Here is an 18,815-nt window from a genome sequence, read left to right on the forward strand (position 1 = left end):
TAGTAAAGTTCTCGATTAACATAACAAAACAAAAATTGAGATTTGTTTCAGAATAACTATTGAAGATTTCGAAGGATATAAAAGTGGACTTGCAAAGATGGCAAACATAAATATGTCACGGCTAGGCAAGAGTTCCATTTTGAAGATGTCAGTCCTTCCTAAAAGCGTTTTTTCCTAGTCCAAGTCTTCCTATTATATATAACAATTTATTTTTAAAAATTGGGAGAAAGAAATGTCTGGATTTATCGGAATGACAAAAAACCAAGAGTAAATCTAAAAGTCTATATGAGGCCATTGACAGAGGATAGGACTAGCATTACCTAATTTAAAGTGGTATTATTACACGAGTGTACTGGATTGGATTAGATTAAAAATAAGAGAACCCTGAATTTGGAGAAGGTAATAAAGTTCAGATTACATGGGCCGTTTCATGAAAAAAAAAACGAAAACTGATAATAATTTTAATAATAATTCATTAGGAAAAATTTGATGAAGTTTTGGCTAAAGTGCAAAAAAGAATGACACCTCAAATTGTCGTTATGTACATCAATCCGATGAAGCCAGGTTACTACTGGAGAAGAGTATAGAGAAAAGGTTGGGTAAGATATGACGAAATTACAAAAGTAGTGAAAGTAAAAGGGTGAGGAAGTCCCAAGAAGAAGTGCGGATTGAAGGTCGTAATTATAATTGGCTTGAATATCGGCAATGAGGGAAAGGTTTCTGTTAGATGAAATGGACCAGGGATAGGATCACCTGGCTAGAACCGAAACAAATACGAGGACCCAAACAAACAAATATCTAAATGTACAAATTGATATTAAGGTTTGACTGGAAGCGGAAACAGTGAAGGAATTTCGTTAAAATGGGCAAAGGCTTGAACGAAGTAATACAATCTGACGAATGGGAAGGACTTTGGAGGCGGAAAATAAACGAGCCGTAAGTATAGAATTAAAGAACATATACAAATCGATGCATAGATGGCATCTGACTCCCTTTAATGCTATTGTATTATGATAAGATGCTTAAGAATAAGAAATTAAATGTACAGCGCTGTATAAATACAAGGTTCAATGATGATAATAGTAATAAATGTGCTTTATTTATACTAGTGCTGTACACTACTAATATAATAATCAGTAATAATAAAAATGGGTTTAAATGGATACAGAAATAAGGCTCTGGGGATACATGATGCAAAACAATGAAACAATATACGTATTAATACAAAGGAGGCAACAAATTAAAACATCAAATGCCTTGTATCACCTTTCAGAGTGAGCAATAAAAATAATGAATTGTTATTATTATTACGAAAGAATTTTAATATTATTATATAAAAATTATAGTATAGATATACTGTGTTAGCATATTTATTACAAAGCAATTATTATATTATTATTTATAATAGAAATTATTATTATATTATATTTTATAAGATATAACTGTTAGTCTATTATTATTATACAAACCAATATTAATATTTATTCTTTTTATGTTTTTTATAGATATAACTGTGTTTAGTCACGTCTATATTTTACTTACAAAAGCAATCTAGTAATATATTCCTATTTTATTCTCAACTTCCTTTATTTGCTTTTTTCCCTTTTTATTATTATTTAGTATTCCACCTTTAGTTTCGTTTCATTATTTGCTTCTCCGCATTTTTGTCCGTTCCACTTGTGTTACAGTATCCGTTCTATCTATCTTCTGCCACCCACTTTTCATTTTATTATTTTTATTCCGCAATTCTCTTCCCGCTCTCATTAGTGTTCTGTCTTTCGTTTTTATTATTTTCCCCTTCTACCTCTTCTTTATCTTTTATTCTCCGCCAGTGTTAGTTCTTTTATGCTGCTATAACTGTTGTTGTCTATCTTACAATTATTCCCTTTTCCAATCTTTTTTATGTATATTCTTTTGCTCTGTGTTCGTCACCAGTGAGGATGTTCTTTGTCCAAAACCCCATGTCATCGTTTATTATTTTCTTTTTTTTTTACTGTGTTAGTCCACTATTTATTATTACCAACCAATATTAATATTTTAGTATTTTATTATAGAAATTTGGTTTTATTGATAAGATTCTGATTCGCATTTATTTTACAACCATTTTCATTTTATATTTCATAGAAGAATTCTTTATCATAAGTATAACGTGTTACGTCCCTCTTATTATTATTCTTATTATTACAACACCATTCTAATATTATATTCATTATGTAAAGTATAAGAGCAATTGTTGTCTTATCATTTGTCATATCCTGTTGTCCTTTTTATTATCAAAACCAATTATTCTATTATTAATATATTATAAGAATGAATGATTATTTAGATAAACTGTGTAGTCACATTTATTATTCTTTTTTATTTTGACAAAACCAATTAATTATTTATTATTTTTTAGACGATTCTTATTAAGATAGTAACGTGTTCGTTCCATATATTCTTATTATTATTCTTATTCCAACCAATTATTCATATTATTTATTATTTATATTATAGAATTATTATTATAAGCTATACTGTGTTAGTCACATATTATATTTATTATTTCCAAACCAATATTATATTATTAATTATATATTATAAGAAAGTTATTATATTATAAGATATAACTGTTAGTCATATATTATTTATTACAAACAATTATAATATTATTAATATTTATATTATAAGAAATTATTATTATGATAAGATAACTGTGTTAGTCACATATTATTATTATTATTATTATTACAAAACCAATTATTAATATTATATTATATATTAAAGATTATTTATAAGATATAACTGGTTAGTCCACATATTATTATTATTATTACAAACCATTATTAATATTATTATTATATTATAAGAAAGTGTTATTATAATTATGATAAGATATAACTGTTAGTCATATTATTATTATTACAAAATCAATTATTAATATTATTAATATTTATATTTGAAATTATTATTATTATAAGTATACGTGGTAGTCCTATTCTAATTTATACAAACCAATTATTATATTTTATTTTTTATTATAAAGATATATAAATAAAACCTATTATTATTATTACAAACCACTAAATATATTATATTTATATATAAGAAATTATTATTATTATATAAGGATAACTGTGTATCACATATTTTATTATATTATTACTGGAAACTATAGCTGTCTAGCTATCGTAGTTTGAGAGAGACGGTAGCACCTTTGAGGCGGAGGATTAACAGTAATGGGTTAGCATTAGTACTATTAGTAGTAGTAGGAGCAGCAGTAACCCCTGTATAACAATTCCTGGATTCACATAGCAACAAGGTCCACGCTTTGTAAATCTGTGCGCGCATGCGCCCGCTCTGACCTCTCCCTCATCCTCCCTGCCCTCCTCTTGGCAACGGGATTATCTTTGAATCCTTGTGAATCAAAGGGGATTCCACCCTAGAGCGTGGGCGTGGCTTCTGTGGAGCCCCGCCCCTTTTCGTACACGTGACCCGTCTTTTGCTTCCGAAGCACGTGTGGCGGCGAGGGCAGCGCCTGGGTCGAGCCTGGTCTTGTATCCAGAGCGGACGGGTCGGATTCCCCCTTGAGAAGGCGAGCCTGGGGGGAAGGGATTGTGTGGGGCTCCTGAGGCCCCCTTTCTGCACTATAGGGGAGCTCTGTGGGGGGGAGAGAGGCCTCTATTCATCGGCAAGAGAAGGGGAAGGAATGGGGAGTTGCTTTATTGGACTTCATTTCCCAGAAGCCTCAGCCATTTTGGCCAATAGTCTGGGATTCTGGGAGCTGAAGTCCAAAATCCCTTGAAGACCACAGTTTGGGGACCACTCCTTTAGAGAGATCCGTAGCCCATGGGCCCCCAAACTCTGCCCTTTCAAGAGACATGTTGCACTTCATTTCCCAGAAGCCAGCCATTTTGGCCAATAGTCTGGGATTCTGGGAGCTGAAGTCCCAAAATCCTTGAAAGACCACAGTTTGGGGACCACTCTTTAGAGAGATCCGTTAGCCCATGGTCCCCAAACTCTGCCCTTTCAAGAGACATGTTGCACTTCATTTCCCAGAAGCCTCAGCCATTTGGCCAATAGCCGGGATTCGGGAGCTGAAGTCCAAAATCCCTTGAAGACCACAGTTTGGGACACTCCTTGAGAGAGATCCTGTAGCCCATGGTCCCCAAACTCTGCCCTTTCAAGAACATGTTGCACTCATTTCCAGAAGCCTCAGCCATTTTGGCCAATAGTCTGGGATTCTGGGAGCTGGAGTCCAAAATCTCTTAAACGGCACAGTTTGGGGACCACAGAAATAATTCACTTTCATATCACTTAACTCCCATGGCTCCACCATCCTACAGTACTCCTGGGATTGTAGTTTGGCGAGGCAACCCAGAGCTCTCTAACCAAGAAGGCTTAAAGAGTAGTGTAAGAACTACAGGTCCCATATCCCCATACGTGGTTTTGAGTGTTGGGCTACGACTCTGGAGACCAGAGTTCGATTCCCAGCTCATTCATGGAAACAAAATGGGCAAATTACATTCTCTCAGCCTCGGAAGGCAGTGGCCAAGAAAACCCCATGATGGGCTCACATATGTTTACTTATTTATTTATTATATTTATTTAATCCTGGCCCCTACACACATTAAAAACATACAATAAAAAGATACCTTAAATAATATTTAAATAACATTATTAAAAATGCATTAATAATAAATTAAATACTACAATAAAATTCAAAAAGAAAATAAAAATATTCAGAATAAAATAGTGTTGTTCTTGTTGTTGTGTTGTTGTGGTATCCTCAAGTTGTTTCCATTTAGGGTGACCCTAATTATTATTTGTTTCATTGTTAGCCCACCTTTTTCTTCCAAACAGGACCCATGGTGGCTCACAGGATGAAACAACTTAAAAACAATCAGGTGGTTTTCTCAGCAAGATTTGTGTCAGAGGAGGTTTGTTATGGCCTTCCCTGAGCTGAGAGAGTGTGACTTACAAAATCACCCAGTTGGTTTCACAACCAATCTGGGAACCGAACCCTGGCCCAGAGTCACAATCCAACACCCAAACCAATGCCATGCGGGCTCCTGGTTGCCTTACGGTGGCCATAAGTCAGGAACGACTTGAAGCACACAACAACAGCAGCACCAGCACATAAAGTGATGTCAAAACAGCATTATTATGCAGCCTAGTTGCATTCTTAGACTACAAGTCCCCAGAATCCCCAGCCAGCGCAGCCACTGGAGGTTGTCCAGAAAGGATTCCTTTCCAAACTCAGCCCCAACAGACAGGCCCAAAATAAAGCTGCTTTGGGTCATTTTGAAAGGTATGCTGTTTAAATGATGCATGCGTCCTAAGAGTCCGGAAGCTACGCCAAGCCACGATCCAAGGACTGGAGCATGGTTTTGGCATAACTGCTGGACATATCAACATGCATCATTTAAACAGCATACCTTCAAAGTGACCCAAAGCAGCTTTATTTTGGCAGTCTGTATGGGGCCTCAGAGAAAGAGGCTTGATTTACTCTTACTGTTTCTCAGGTGGGACTGAGCCCATGCTGGAGGGTATCCAAAGGGAGTTTCTCAGAGGGAAGCATGCGTTCTAGATTTTTGTTGTTAACTACTGTCAAGTGAGAGCCAGCATGGTGTATTGGTTTGAACTTTGGACTGTGACCCTGAAGACAGTTCGAATCCCCACTCGGCCATGAAAACCCATTGGCTGGCCTTGAACAAGTCACACTCTCTCAGCCTCAAGATGGCAATGACAAACCCCCTCTGAAGAAACTTGTCAAGAAAACCTCATGATAAGTTTACAGGGGACACATGTTGCTGATGGGTCTTTCCCTGCCAAATTTTGATTAGAATTTTTTTCAGATGGAAAAAAGACATCTTTTAGAGGGTACAGTTTTGTCTTACAATGCTGTTTCTCTGCACCACCCCAAGCAGCCAAAAACCACTCCCATAATTGATCAGAGCAGGCTATTCTAATTCCTAAAAATAGTAGCCACAGAGCCATAGGAAGAAACTGTAGTAGTGCTTTGTGTGTTGGACAAGGAGACTAGGGTTTGAATCCTGGATTGGCCATGTAAACCCACAAGTCACACTCTCTTAGCCTCAGAGAATGGCAGCGGCAACCCTTCTCTGAAGAAACTTGCCAAGAAAACTCCATGATTGTTGGAAGCAACTTGAAGGCACACAGTAATACAACTGTTGAGTTGACATGGATTTCTGGACTGAGAGGCCTCCAGGTCACTCTGTTATCAACAGCCCTGCTCAGGTCAGATTAGAGGCAGGGGATTTGGAGCCAGGGGCAGCAAAGCTATCATTTCCGGGCTGCCTTCTGCTCCTTGCAGCTGGCCAAAAAGCAAGGGGCAGTTTGTGCCTGTAGCCACCATGCTGGCTGAATTTGAAATTGATCTAAAGTACTTGTTGGCCTTAATGCTCCTTAACACTTCTTCCTCTTTTCTTTTGAAATTGGTAAGGGGCAGGAAAGACACAGAGTCCGTATCCACACTGGAGATGTTCCATTCCTGATCCATTGGGCTTTAAAGAGTGAGCAGTTTGTGGACTTAACAGAGTCTGTTTTTTAAAACACAAATTCTCACCCCTAATTTATATAGCCCCACCAGTGTGCAGGGTGTTTTACAAAGTATAAGAGGATATGTCCAGATAAACTTATAAATGTAAAATCTCACTGGGAACCTATCATTGGGTTTTCTGGAGTTGAGAGTGTGCGACTTGATGCAGGTCACCTATGTAGAGAGATCTCATAGCACCTTTAAGATGAACTGAAAGAAAGAAATTGGTAGCATGAGCTTTCGTAGACTTCAGCCACCTTCAGATACATTAGGTCACCTAGTGGGTTTCCGTTGCCAAGCAGGGAATTCAATCCTGATCTCCAGAGTGGTAGGCCAACACTGAAACCACTATACTATGCTGCCTGTCAGTACTAAATTATATAGACCTGTTACAGACTGCCAAAATAAAGCTGCTTGGGGTCTCTTTGGAGGTATGCTATTTAAATGATGCATGGGTCCTAAGAGTCCAGAGGTCGTGCCAAAGCCACACTCCATTCCTAAGCACTGGAATGCAGCTTTGGTGCAGCTTCCAGATTCTTAGGATGCATGCATCATTTAAACAGCATACCTCCAAAGAGACTTGATGCAGCTTTATTTTGGCAGTCTGTAACAGGCCTATAGACACCCCTTAATAAAATCCACAACCTCCACTTCTTTACTCTTTCCAAGTGAAGCCATCCGCTCCCTTGCCCTCTGCTGACAATAGTTGTCTAGAAGAGTGGCTTGCAGAGGCTGGCACAAAAGAAGAAATGCCCAGAAGTCGTCTGCCTTGTAATTTGAGTTTCAGGTTTCTCCATGTGCAGGACAAAAATAGGATTCTAATCCATATTAATGACAGTGAATGTAATAACAGGGACTAGAAGTTCTTCCAAATTAATTAAACGCAAAAGACAATCTGTTGCAAGGAGGGTAGATGACAGGAAAAGTTCTGTGCTCTTTTGTGTGTTTATGTTCCTTATGGATGCCTGTAACATTAGTGAGCTGAGCATACCTTTCCCGTCATCGCTGTTAGCCCGGATTGCGCTGGGCTCCTTGGCCCCAGACCCTGAGCCCCGTAAAGGCGGGATCAGCAAAGAACTCAGTGTGATGGAGGATACGTTGCACGTGTGAGTATCATCTGTCTATCTCCTTAAATATAGAGAAGCAGCTCTGTGACAGTGAGCCATGAACAGTGCAAGAAGAGAAAAAATAGATCTCAGTGAGGGTTGCTATAATTTTCTTCCGCAAAACTGGGACAAAAGTATATGGGACTGGATTGGGAGACTTATTACAGTGCCCCCAAAACAAAACACACACACACACATCATATTTAGATATTTAACGTTGTATTGCATATTTCAGTTGTTAGTTTCACTCCTGCCTTGAGGAATCTGGGATCTGCTTCAACCAGTGCAGCTGGTGGGGACATTTTTCAGACCCTTCAATCTGGGATTTTCCTGGTTTTCTGGGACAAATGGCACACCTAATCTCAGCCCCTAATGCATAGTTTAATGTATATACTCTAAGTCTAGAATTTTAGTGAAAAAATTGACCCCCAAAAACTGAGTTGATCTAGCCACAGGCCAATTGAATTACTGTACTTTAACTTACAAAAAAATTAACCATCCCTTGATGAAAGTCAAGAGTTTAACCTGTCCTGGAAGCACTGACCCCTCTACTATCTCATCCAGCCAGCCATTAGTGTGAGCACAAGCAGTGATACCAGTTATGTCTGCCAAAATTTTATATATTCTTTCACACTGTTTTCCAGAATTGTTTTGGATTTTGGAATACCTGTATATATACTGATATACAAAATATGTATACAGGTATTCCAAAATCCAAAACAGTTCTGGCCCCAAGCATTTCCGATAAGGAAGACTCAGCCTGTACTGTTCTGTGCTGGTCCTTGGGCATCATATATCATTTTATCTTATGTGTATCCCCTCTTTCCCCCAAGAGTTTCTTGTTGTTGTATATACTTGTGTAAACGTGTAGAAATGTTAGTAAAAAATTGACCCCAAAAAACTGGGTCAACTTATCCACAGGTCAATGTAGGCACCGTATTTATTTTAAAAAGGAACCATCCTGTTCTCTGAGTAGAGTTGCAAAAGGCAAGAGCATTTTGTAAGTTCTTTGGCATCATTTTCCTTTGCTTCATCCTTTACATGCTTTGTTACATGCTCCTAAGTTTTGCCAATGTCTTATTAGCAGGTCATATCAAAATCCATAATTTTGGCTTCATAATCTGCTCTAATTATTATTATTATTATTAATGTATACCCCACTCTTCAACCAAAAGTCTATCAGAGCGGCTTACAAATTGTTAATTATACATGAAGTCAACTTATAGCTGAGGATACACAGTACATAATAAGGTATATTGGAGATGGGATCCAAGTCTAAACACAATATTCATGTTTTATATACACCTTATACATATAGCCTGGAGGTAATTTTATGCAATATTTATAATAATTTTGTGCATGGAACAAAATTTGTGTCCATTGAACCATGAGAAAACAAAAGTGCCGCTATCTCAGCCACACAGTTTTGGATTTTAGAGTGTTTCGGATTCTGGAGTTCTGGATAAGGGAGACTCAACCTGCATAGACTTGCTTATTTTCTTTTCTCTTCTTTCTCATATTTCTGTGCCACTCCTCTGGACCTTTCCAAGCAGCTTCACAAAACAGATATATAAAACATTCAATAATACACCTATGACAGAACTTAGAATTTTTTTAAAGGTAAAAATAGCTATAGGATAAAAACTTAAAGTGGAATCATCAGCAGTGCTAAAATCCGGAGAGCACAAATGCAGTTGTTTTGAAATAAACAGCAGGCCTAAAAAGGCTGGGGAACGAACAGATGGTTTTTATCTGGTTGTGAAAAGATACCAGATATTTTGATATCGGGAATTCTGCAGCCACTTAAAAGATCTTCTCTGCTACACAGCCCTTCACCTCATTTCATTTGGTTTCCCCCAGCCTTGGAATTGTCGCACAGTTCCCATTCGTTTATGCGGGGCTTGCGTAGGGGAACTATTTTTTGGATTAGGCTGAGCTGCTTATTATTGAGAGACAGAAAATGCATCTCCCACCTAAATCAGTGTTTTCTTCTCTGGTCTTCTTATCTCACCTTGATCCCCTCATGCGTTTATGCACTTCTACTGCCAAAATAATTTGGCTGTCTCATTGCTTTAGTCAGCTAACACCTTTTTGTTAAATCTTTATGCTGGCCTCCTGTCCAGCACTGTTTCTTGATGATACCTTCAAAGTTTTCATGACCCACACCCTTTGCTTTTGTATCCTGTTAAATCTTGTCCCTTACCTGTGCTCGACATTCCCATCATTTTCAGGCCTCTCAATTTCTCCTGTTTCCTTTCACCCAGGACCACTGTGCGATGTCACTTCACTGTTCAAAGCTCACCTTTTTCATACAGCGTTTGCCACAACCACATCTAGTTCCCCTGCCCAAGTACAGTCAGCTCCCCTTACCCATGGATTTTTTATGGGCTGTAATAAATTATGACTGACTAACTGACAACCTCCATGGATCACACTATTCCCATGGTTGGGATTTGTGACATCACTAGTTACATCACATAAATTCCACTGTGTCAATGGTTCTACTCTGTTTGGGACTAACAATTGGATTTAAGCCCATGTATGTCTCTGTTTCTCTTCCTTTCCCTCCTCCTCACCTTTTTGCAGACGCTGGAAAGCAGATGAAGCCCGCATCCTACGTGTTTCTGTCAGCTCCTTCCTGGAGCATCTCTCTTTGGTGGTGGAGACCATGGACCTGTTTGGACCTCCTGTGGTTTGATAGACTATTCAGCCTTGACAACAAGAAACAATGGGCTTCACAATAGTCTTGGTCCTAGTCTATTAATGGACAGTGTCAGAGAAGGCACTAGACAATCCTTCCATGGAGCTAAGATGGTGGCAGGAGATACATTTTGCCTTTGGCTCTCTAGTGACATTGGTAGACCCTTAAGACACCAAGAAGGAAGCAAAGCTGAGATTGCCTTGGTGTCAGACTGAGATGAAAGCAGTGGCTTCTAGTTGGTTTCAGATTGCATCTCCCATAATTCCTCACTTTTGTCTGTGCTGTCTGCTGCTGCTGATGGGAATTGTTGGCCAAAAATGTCTGGAGAGTCACAGGTATAGGCCAAACATATTTGGGGGCATCAGAAAGGTATATAAAATCTCAATTTTGAATATACTGTATATTCTCCAATACACGTTACTGTCTGTGTGTGTTAACTGATTAAATATGTTTGAACCAGCCAACTGTATTGATTATCAGTTATATGTACATAAGCAAGGTCTTAATAAAAGTGCTCTTTCCAGCTTCTGAATGGAGATGGTGAGGTCATGAAGTGTGAGAGAATTCTGATGCTTATTGTTTAAAGGGGAAGCCATCTGTTTGTCTAGAAATAGAAACAGGAAAACCATCAATTCTTTTCGTCAAATTTGTCAAGCAGGCAATGTTGTGAGGTTTGTAATTTTATAACTGGTGACTTTTGAAGTAAATGAAGCTGACAGATCTATGATTCTCTTCTTCCGTGCAGCTGGTTTTATGGGTGTGGTTTGAAGTGTTCATGAGGAAAAAATCCAATCAAATTTTCCAGATCCAAGCAACAGATATCCACTGCAAGATCCATGCCTAGCTCAACATTTGTTGGGTATGTTAATTCTGTATTTCCCATTGTTCTCTTCCTGGAATGAGGATTTGCTCAAGGGCACACTGCAATATGTGATTTGTAGTCTTTCAGTGAATGCATATAGCCTAATGATGCACCTGCTCACACAAAAGTAGTTCTAGCGCAACTGAAGCCCAGTTGGATTTGGCTGGGGCAAAGCTGAATTACCAGTGATCTTCTTTGTTTGGTTAGGCTACAGGTCCTATCTGCTTGACCATCGACCAGGCTAGCTGGGGCTGATCCGAGTAGCCATGCATTCCCTGACCTTGGCATAGGATTAGAGTCAGAGCACTGTTGGACTCCTACCTTTGCTAATGTGCCATGTTGACTTAATTGGTTTAGTGGAAACAGTTTCCCTCCAAGAAAAGGCCAAAATATTGTTAACACTGAGGTTGCAAATACATACACACATTTCAAAAGTTTCTGTGCAAATGGCCCCTGTGGTGTTTTAATAATAATAAAAGTCTGTAATTTTGGGAACATTTCAGATAGTCAAAACCTAGGAGGCTTGGCCTGAAATTCTATCCTAAAATAATGGTAATGCTCCAGATGTTAAACTGGGACTCCCATCACCAAATGCTGCTGGAAGAGGATGGTGGGATATCCAGCCCAGCAGTATCTGGAGGAGAGATGTTCCTCACTCCTATTCTGTTTCTATTTAACGTAGTTGGAAATGTGTTACCTAATTCGATCTGTGGCACAGCACCTTCACCTTCCATTGGCGAGTAAATTGGGGAGTGGGGTTATCTGTTGTGGGGAGCTTGGTAGATCAAACACAAACTTCTGAGGCCAAGCAAGAGCCTGCACAATATAAATACGGCAGGCTTTGTGTAGCAGTCATTCACTTCTACAATGTGTGTAAAGGAAACAGCACAGGGATTGGGTTCCAACAAATGTGGATGGAATCATGTGCGAGAGAATGCAGACATACACAGTATTAGTCATATACAGCTTTTAAACACACAATCTGTGTGGGTGGCATGCTACTTAAGTTTCACAGGGTATTGCTGTAACAGAGATGCATAGAAACTTGCTTTGTGTAGTGGTTTTGTTTTTTATTGGGTTTAGCACATTTCAGCCTGCCGTTTTAAAATCTGATTTAGAAGAGTGAGTGCGTGACTTGCCCTCTGGCTACTTGGGAGAATTAGTACTCTGTTTCATTGTACCATGTGTTTCCTTGGGCTCTGTATTCCCTGGCTTGCGCATATAAGGGTACTTTGTGGAGCAGTGTGCAGTATTTAGGAGTCTCCCCCACAAGGATGGCCAGCCACCTATTTTTACCAGAAGACTGGGCTTGATATTAAGAACTGGTGCCTGTACTGCTTTAATTTCCTCTGCCACCCTCACTCCGTTTTCCTTTTGTGTCATATCTATTAGAATGAACACCTTTGAAGAAATTCATCAAGGTGCGCTCTGGGTGGATGATCTATTGATAAAAAGGCTAAATGTGCTTTGTCCTGTACTTGCTCTCATAGACCTTCAGGGGCCTATTTAACATTAGAAAGTTCTGGAACTAAAGCACCATTTTTATTGCCTATGGATTTCCCCTCATTCCTGCATTTCAACAACTTTTCCTTTGTGATTATTATATCATTATTATGTTTATTTGTATCCCACTTTCCACCCAAAATTGGGAAGTTGTGATTCTAGTTGCTTGCCTCGCCCTCTCCCGACTTAAAACAGTAAGGGGTTAAGCAAAGAAATCAATATTCTCTGACTAATCGAGCATGCAATTTGCCTGTATTTGGCCAAGAGGATTTATTACGCTGAACCACAGTAAATGTTCCAAGTCCTGTAATGGGGCAGACCTGCGCTGCAGTTCATTAACTTAAAAGGAGGAGGATGCTGAAGTCCCATTTCTATTTTGAGCTACTGTATTTTGTTTCAGGTTCATTGTGTATTTACGGCTCTCAAAGCAATAAAATGCTTGAGAAGTCTACCAGAGAAACTAATTTTGTATGAGTGTTGCTAACAGTGTAGGACGCGGCTGCCTCTTGTTTTCTCACCTTGAAGAGTCATTGGAGCTTGCTCTGGCAGCCAGCACTGGGCTTTTATCACATATAAACCTGTGATGTTAAACCTCAGCTTCTTCACACTGAAGAAAATTGCTCAGCATCACAAGATTTTATTCTGAATGGATGAATCAGGTCACTGAAATGGATCTAGTGCTTTGTAAATGTATGTTGTTTGTTGCTGTTGTTGTTAACTGCCCTTGAGTGGATCTCGACCCAGGATGACCCTGTGGATGAACATCTCAAAGACTCCCTAACCTTCACTGCTCTGCTTAGTTCCTGCAAAGTCATACCCATGACTTCTTTAATAGAGTCCATCCATCTAGCATGCAGCCTTCCTCTCTTCCTGCTTCCCTCCACCTTTCCTAGCATTAGTTTTTTTTCCAGTGAGTCATGCCTTCTTGTGATGTGTCCGAAGTACAACAGCCTTAGAATAATTCATGTTGTTTATTCACACAACTGCAATTACTGCTTATGGATTTTAAATGTCAGCATAAACACACACACACACACACATATAATAAGATGGAGAAGCTGCAGCAGATTCAGAGAAGATGGAGGCTTAAGAGAACATGTATCTCAAGCGTTGCTGAGATAATCCATGGCTAAAATTAGCAGCACAATTTTAGAGCGCTTATAACTGCCTTATAGGGTTTCCCTCTTTAGATGATAACAGGCATTACTTCACTCATTTCCAAATGGAGTCAGCAGTCCTGTTACATATGGGTTCAGTACTACTGATTGTGCTGAATGGAGCTCTGAACTTTCTCAACCCCAAAAGTTTGCATCCAACAAAATATGAATTTAGGTGTACCTAATACTAGCCTAACATTACTTAGTACTAGTATAATGGTCACTCTACTAGTCCTGGGCCACAATGACATACTGCTATAATTCAGCAGGATGATTTATTTTTTAAAAACTACAGTAAGTGCAATTTCCTACAGTTCAAGTTGCTGTATCTTGGTTTACACTGCCATCTGGTGATATATTAATGCATTTTTAAATATTAGCCTTGTCTTTTAAACACTGACAACAAGCAATAATAATAATAAGAATAATTGGCTTTTCCTTAGACTCATAAGTAATTTAGCAATTTTAGTAATTTTGTATCACTAACATAATATGTATCATTTGCTAAGTCTGTATCATAAGGTTTTTATTTCATGTTTTTTCCTATTGGTTTTTATTGTGTTGTAAACCATCTTTAGTCCCCAGTTGGGAAAAAGGCAAGATATAAAGAATAAAAAATAAAAAGTAAATATGAGCACAATTAACACTGCCTCAAATATTTTTGTTTATTGATTCAATTGTTTCTACATATCATGATATGGGTACAGGCATAATATCTCATCTACATCCTAAATGCAAGAAGGCAGCCTTGCTGCTGTGTGTTTCTAGATATTCTTCTCTATGAATAGATATGTGAATTAGAGTTATCAGTGAAAGAGGCATTAATTAAGGTAGTATGGTTGTATATACAAGGTATAGGTAGATGTTATAAGGTAAGAAGCTGAAAGGAGGTGAGAGAATGAAATATTGGGAGTGAGTCATTGACTGGTTAGATGTCTGAACAGATTTCTAAACGGCAGGTGTATATGGCAGTTAGTTGGAGATGAGAGAGTAGTCTGTCAAGATTAGGAATTAGTTGGGTTTAAGAGTTTGAAGGATTAGGAGAGTTAGGGTCAGAGATAGAGATTAGTTAGAGTCAGGTCAGAGTTTACTAGATGAGTGTAAGAGAGATGCGATTTACATAAGTAATCTGTGATGTTATGTCCAATTTTTAAAATAAATCATTTTGTGTATTATGCACTTTTGTCTTTGAGAATGCTACATAAGGGATATTGCAATGCTTAAATTCAGGAACAGGGTATCTGTGCTGATAGCAACTAATCAAGGGGGATAGTGTCCAGTGAGGATATAAGATGAGTAAAGCCTAGCACAGGAACCATGAAGACACCTGGGAGGTCTCCATAGTTGGTGGCCATAGAGGTAAGGCTGGAGGAGGTCTTCACATTTGCTGGCAGAGTGGGATGACCACGAGACCTCCACATTTGGTGGCAACAGATTAGTGGAAGTCCCCACTTTAAAACTTCTAAACATATTTAAAAATGGAACAGTGTGGGACCCATACATAAAGATCTGCAGATAGGTGTACCATATCCGTAGCTGCTAAAAGGAAGTGGTCCTGGCACCTAGGAACAGAGCTCCAATGAGGGGTACAATGATACTTTTCTTTCTGACCTTCCTGAAATCGTTTCTGATTGTGCTATATATTAAAGAGGTCATATTTAGGAATGGCTGCCAACTGCCAGCCTGAACACTTTATTGATATATGATTGATGGTTTCAGTACATTGGGAAAGAAAGTTGTCCCTTTTCTTTTCCCCATCTCCCAGATTTTCCTTAGGTAGCACAGTAAAAGGGTTTTCAACTTCATTGCCACAGACAATTATCCTAAGTAATGAATAGTAGTAGAGGTTCAAGTAGGCAATTTAAACCCCCCCCCCCCCAATTTTCCTTTGCAACTGATATCCTCAATATTCCATGGCTTGTCAGGCTATGTAAATACACACATTCAAGTAAATGTGTATCTGCATACCTGGGGAGTCCCAAGTATGCACAAATTACCACGTTCTCTGTGAGTGAGATTGAGTCACTATCAAAAGTGCTGGGATCACCAAGTTTAGTATTAGAAGTTGCAAATAGAGATGCCCAACAAAATGTTGCAGTATCTCTTCTAGCCAGTAACACAAACGCTCCTGGAAAGGGCACTGTATTATTTTATTTAGCATACAAGTGTTTGTAGACTTCTTAGATCTGAAAATTTCCAAGCCGTGTACAATATAATAGTACATCAGGAAATGTACAAAATACAGAAATTAGCATACATTTGTGGCCCATGAATCAGATCTTAGCTAAACTATAGAGAGGTTTGCATAACGTAGGGGTTCCCAAGCTTTTTGACACACAGAGCCCTTTTTAGAATCAATTTCTATGGTGGAGCCACTAAGAGACCTACTCTATGTCTTACAAGTTAATGGCGTTTAGGAGTATATATAAGAATATATTCTTGTTCTTTAATTTCACTCAATTTCTTTCATTTTCCTGGAGTGGGCATGGGGCACAGGTTGGGAATTGCTGGCGATACTAAATTGCTTCTTAGGGCTATGGTCCCTCATAGGGTGTGTCTACATTGTAGAAATAATGCAGTTTGACACCACTTTAACAGCCATGGTCCCTACCTACAGAACCTGGGATTTGCACTTTTGTGAGGCACCAGCACTCTGGCGGAGAAGGCTAAAGGCCCTATAAAAGTGCAGATAACAGAATTTCATAGGATGGAGCTACAACACTTAAAGTGGTGCTAAACTGCATTATTTCTACAGCGTAGAGATGCACCTTTAGTATATGCATACCCCTCGAATATGTGTGTTGAGCCCAGCGCTTCCTCACCATCTCCCTCAATGACCTTCACTGTGAAAGCTGTTTGAGTGACAGGAGAGAAACAAGTATCGTATTATTTGCCCAGCTTACCCCTTTTATGCCCTCTTCCGCCATTACAGTGGTCCTTCTGCATTTGCTGGGGTTAGAGGTGAAAGACCCCCGTGAATGTGGGGAAACCACAAATAAAAAAACACTGTTCCTTTTACCTAAGAGAACCTGGTCTCTCCAGGTCCTTCAGTTCAACTCTATGGTCAACATCTGCCAAAGGTTGACCACAGACTCATGCTGGAGGACCTACAAATGACTAGAGAAGTGTCTTCTCTAAGAACGTCCAGGTTCTCCAGCACAACTCTATGGTCAACTTTGGCAGGATTTTGCTGGAGGACTTAAGAGATTCCTGGAGAGAACATGTTCATCAAAATCACAAAAGCCACAAAAGAGCCATCTTTGCCTAGTCCCAGTGGCTGGTGGTGAGGCACTCTCCCTCCATTCTGCTCCTGCTGTGGCCTCTAAGGGAATGAAGAGCCATCAGGGGAGAGACTGAGGACCACAGAGACCATCAGGGGACAGTAGGAAGAGGATGCTGTGTTTGCTACTGCCTTGGACCTCTGCTTCCCTCAGTGGTCTAGCAGTAGGCACTGCTCTTGCACTGGGTATAGAGGGCAAGGGTTTGTCCTTTTGCTGGACAGAGACAAGGATCTGTTACCTGCATTACTTCCTCAGCCTCGGAGAGGCAGGCCAGCTCCATCAGGCCTAGCCTACATTAAGAAAGAGAGCCAGTCCATCTGCCATGGACTCAGAGGGAGAGAACTGCTGGACTTGATCCCCTTCCCTGCTGCCATTCCCTTCTCCTTTTGTGTCATGTCTTTTTAGATTGTAAGACTGAGAGCAGAGAACCGTCTAATTTTAAACCACTTTGAGAGAGCCTTTGTGGCTGAAGAGTCCAAATAAATAAATAAGTCAAAGCTGCAAATGTGGAGAGTTGACTGTATCCCCCCCGCCCTTTATTAATGTTTGTGAGAAGGGCTTGGCTCCCAGTTTCCCTTACTACAGGGGAGGGGGCAGAGCAGCCATTGAGCAAGCCTTCCCTCTGTAGTCCAGCCTAACATCTGATTCATGTTCATCGTATTGTCCCCAAGGGTTGCATTGGTGGGAGCCTCTGCAGTTACTTCAGACAGCCAATGTACTAGAACAGTGGTTCCCAACATGTGGGTCGGGACCCCTTTGGGAGTCGAATGACCCCTTCATGGGGGTTGCCTAAGACCATTAGAAAACACCTATTTAATTAGTTATGAAGTAGCAACAAAAATAATTTCAAGGGTTTGGGTCACCACAACATGAAGAACTGTATTAAAGGGTCACGGCATTAGGAAGGTTGGGACCACTGTACTAGAACATTGGGAGTTGTTGCTGTTGTGTGCCTTCACGTTCTTGGCAAGTTTCTTCAGAAGGGTTTTGCCATGGCCGCCCTCAGAGGCTGAGAGAATGTGACTAGCCCAAGTGGGCTTCTATGGCTGAGCTGGGAACTGAACCCTGGGCTCCCAGTGTACTAATCCAATGTTCAAACCACTGCACCAAAATGGCCACCAGGGTTCAAATTCCGGCTGGGCCATGAAACTGGGTAACCCTGACCAAGTCACACTCTCTCAGCCTCAGAGGATGGCAAGAAAGAAAGAAAGAAAGACCATCTGAACAAATCTTGCCAAGAAAACCCCATAATAGGTCTGCCTTAGGGGCACCATATTAGGTTCACCATAGCTCTGAAACAACTTGAAGGCACATATTAGGGTTGCCATCAAGTATGAAATGACTTGCAAAAGGCCCTTGTTAGGGTTGGTATTAAAAAGGCCTATATTAGGGATGCCATAGGTCTGAATCTTAAAAATGCCACATATTAGGGTTGCCATAAGCTAGAAACAACCTGCAAAAGGCCCATATTAGGCTTGGCATTGAAAAAGCACTTATTAGGGATGCCATAAGTCTGAAATGTCTTGAGAAAGATACATATAAGAGTCACCACGAGCCAAAAATGACTTGGAAAAGACCCATATTAGGGTCACCATAAGCCGGAAATGACTTGAAAGAGGCCCATATTAGGGAAGGCATGGAAAAGGCTCATATTAAGGATTGCC

At 39.7% G+C, this 18,815-nt stretch overlaps 1 protein-coding gene across 1 annotated transcript; it reads left to right on the forward strand.

The window, feature by feature from the left end:
- The first annotated feature begins 862 nt into the window (after nucleotides 1–862).
- Nucleotides 863–11,070, forward strand: LOC121925510 (EKC/KEOPS complex subunit LAGE3-like). The gene is made up of 4 exons (XM_042457739.1): nucleotides 863–936; nucleotides 3,426–3,536; nucleotides 7,519–7,647; nucleotides 10,234–11,070. Exons 1-4 carry the CDS (start codon nucleotides 863–865, stop codon nucleotides 10,343–10,345), a joined length of 426 nt encoding a protein of 141 aa, XP_042313673.1. The 3' UTR covers nucleotides 10,346–11,070.
- Nucleotides 11,071–18,815: the final 7,745 nt, after the last annotated feature.

The sequence above is a fragment of the Sceloporus undulatus genome, chromosome 1, assembly GCF_019175285.1.
Source record: "Sceloporus undulatus isolate JIND9_A2432 ecotype Alabama chromosome 1, SceUnd_v1.1, whole genome shotgun sequence".
Lineage (NCBI taxonomy): Eukaryota > Metazoa > Chordata > Lepidosauria > Squamata > Phrynosomatidae > Sceloporus > Sceloporus undulatus.

What these genes read in the sequence shown, in the direction of transcription:
- LOC121925510 (XM_042457739.1), top strand. Translation starts at nt 863, where the DNA reads ATGGGCAAAGGCTTGAACGAAGTAATACAATCTGACGAATGGGAAGGA. An exon ending in AGGCGGAAAATAAACGAGCC is followed by an intron (nt 937 to 3,425) that starts GTAAGTATAGAA and finishes ATTCCACCCTAG; the next exon opens with AGCGTGGGCGTGGCTTCTGT. An exon ending in CCTGGGTCGAGCCTGGTCTT is followed by an intron (nt 3,537 to 7,518) that starts GTATCCAGAGCG and finishes CTGTAACATTAG; the next exon opens with TGAGCTGAGCATACCTTTCC.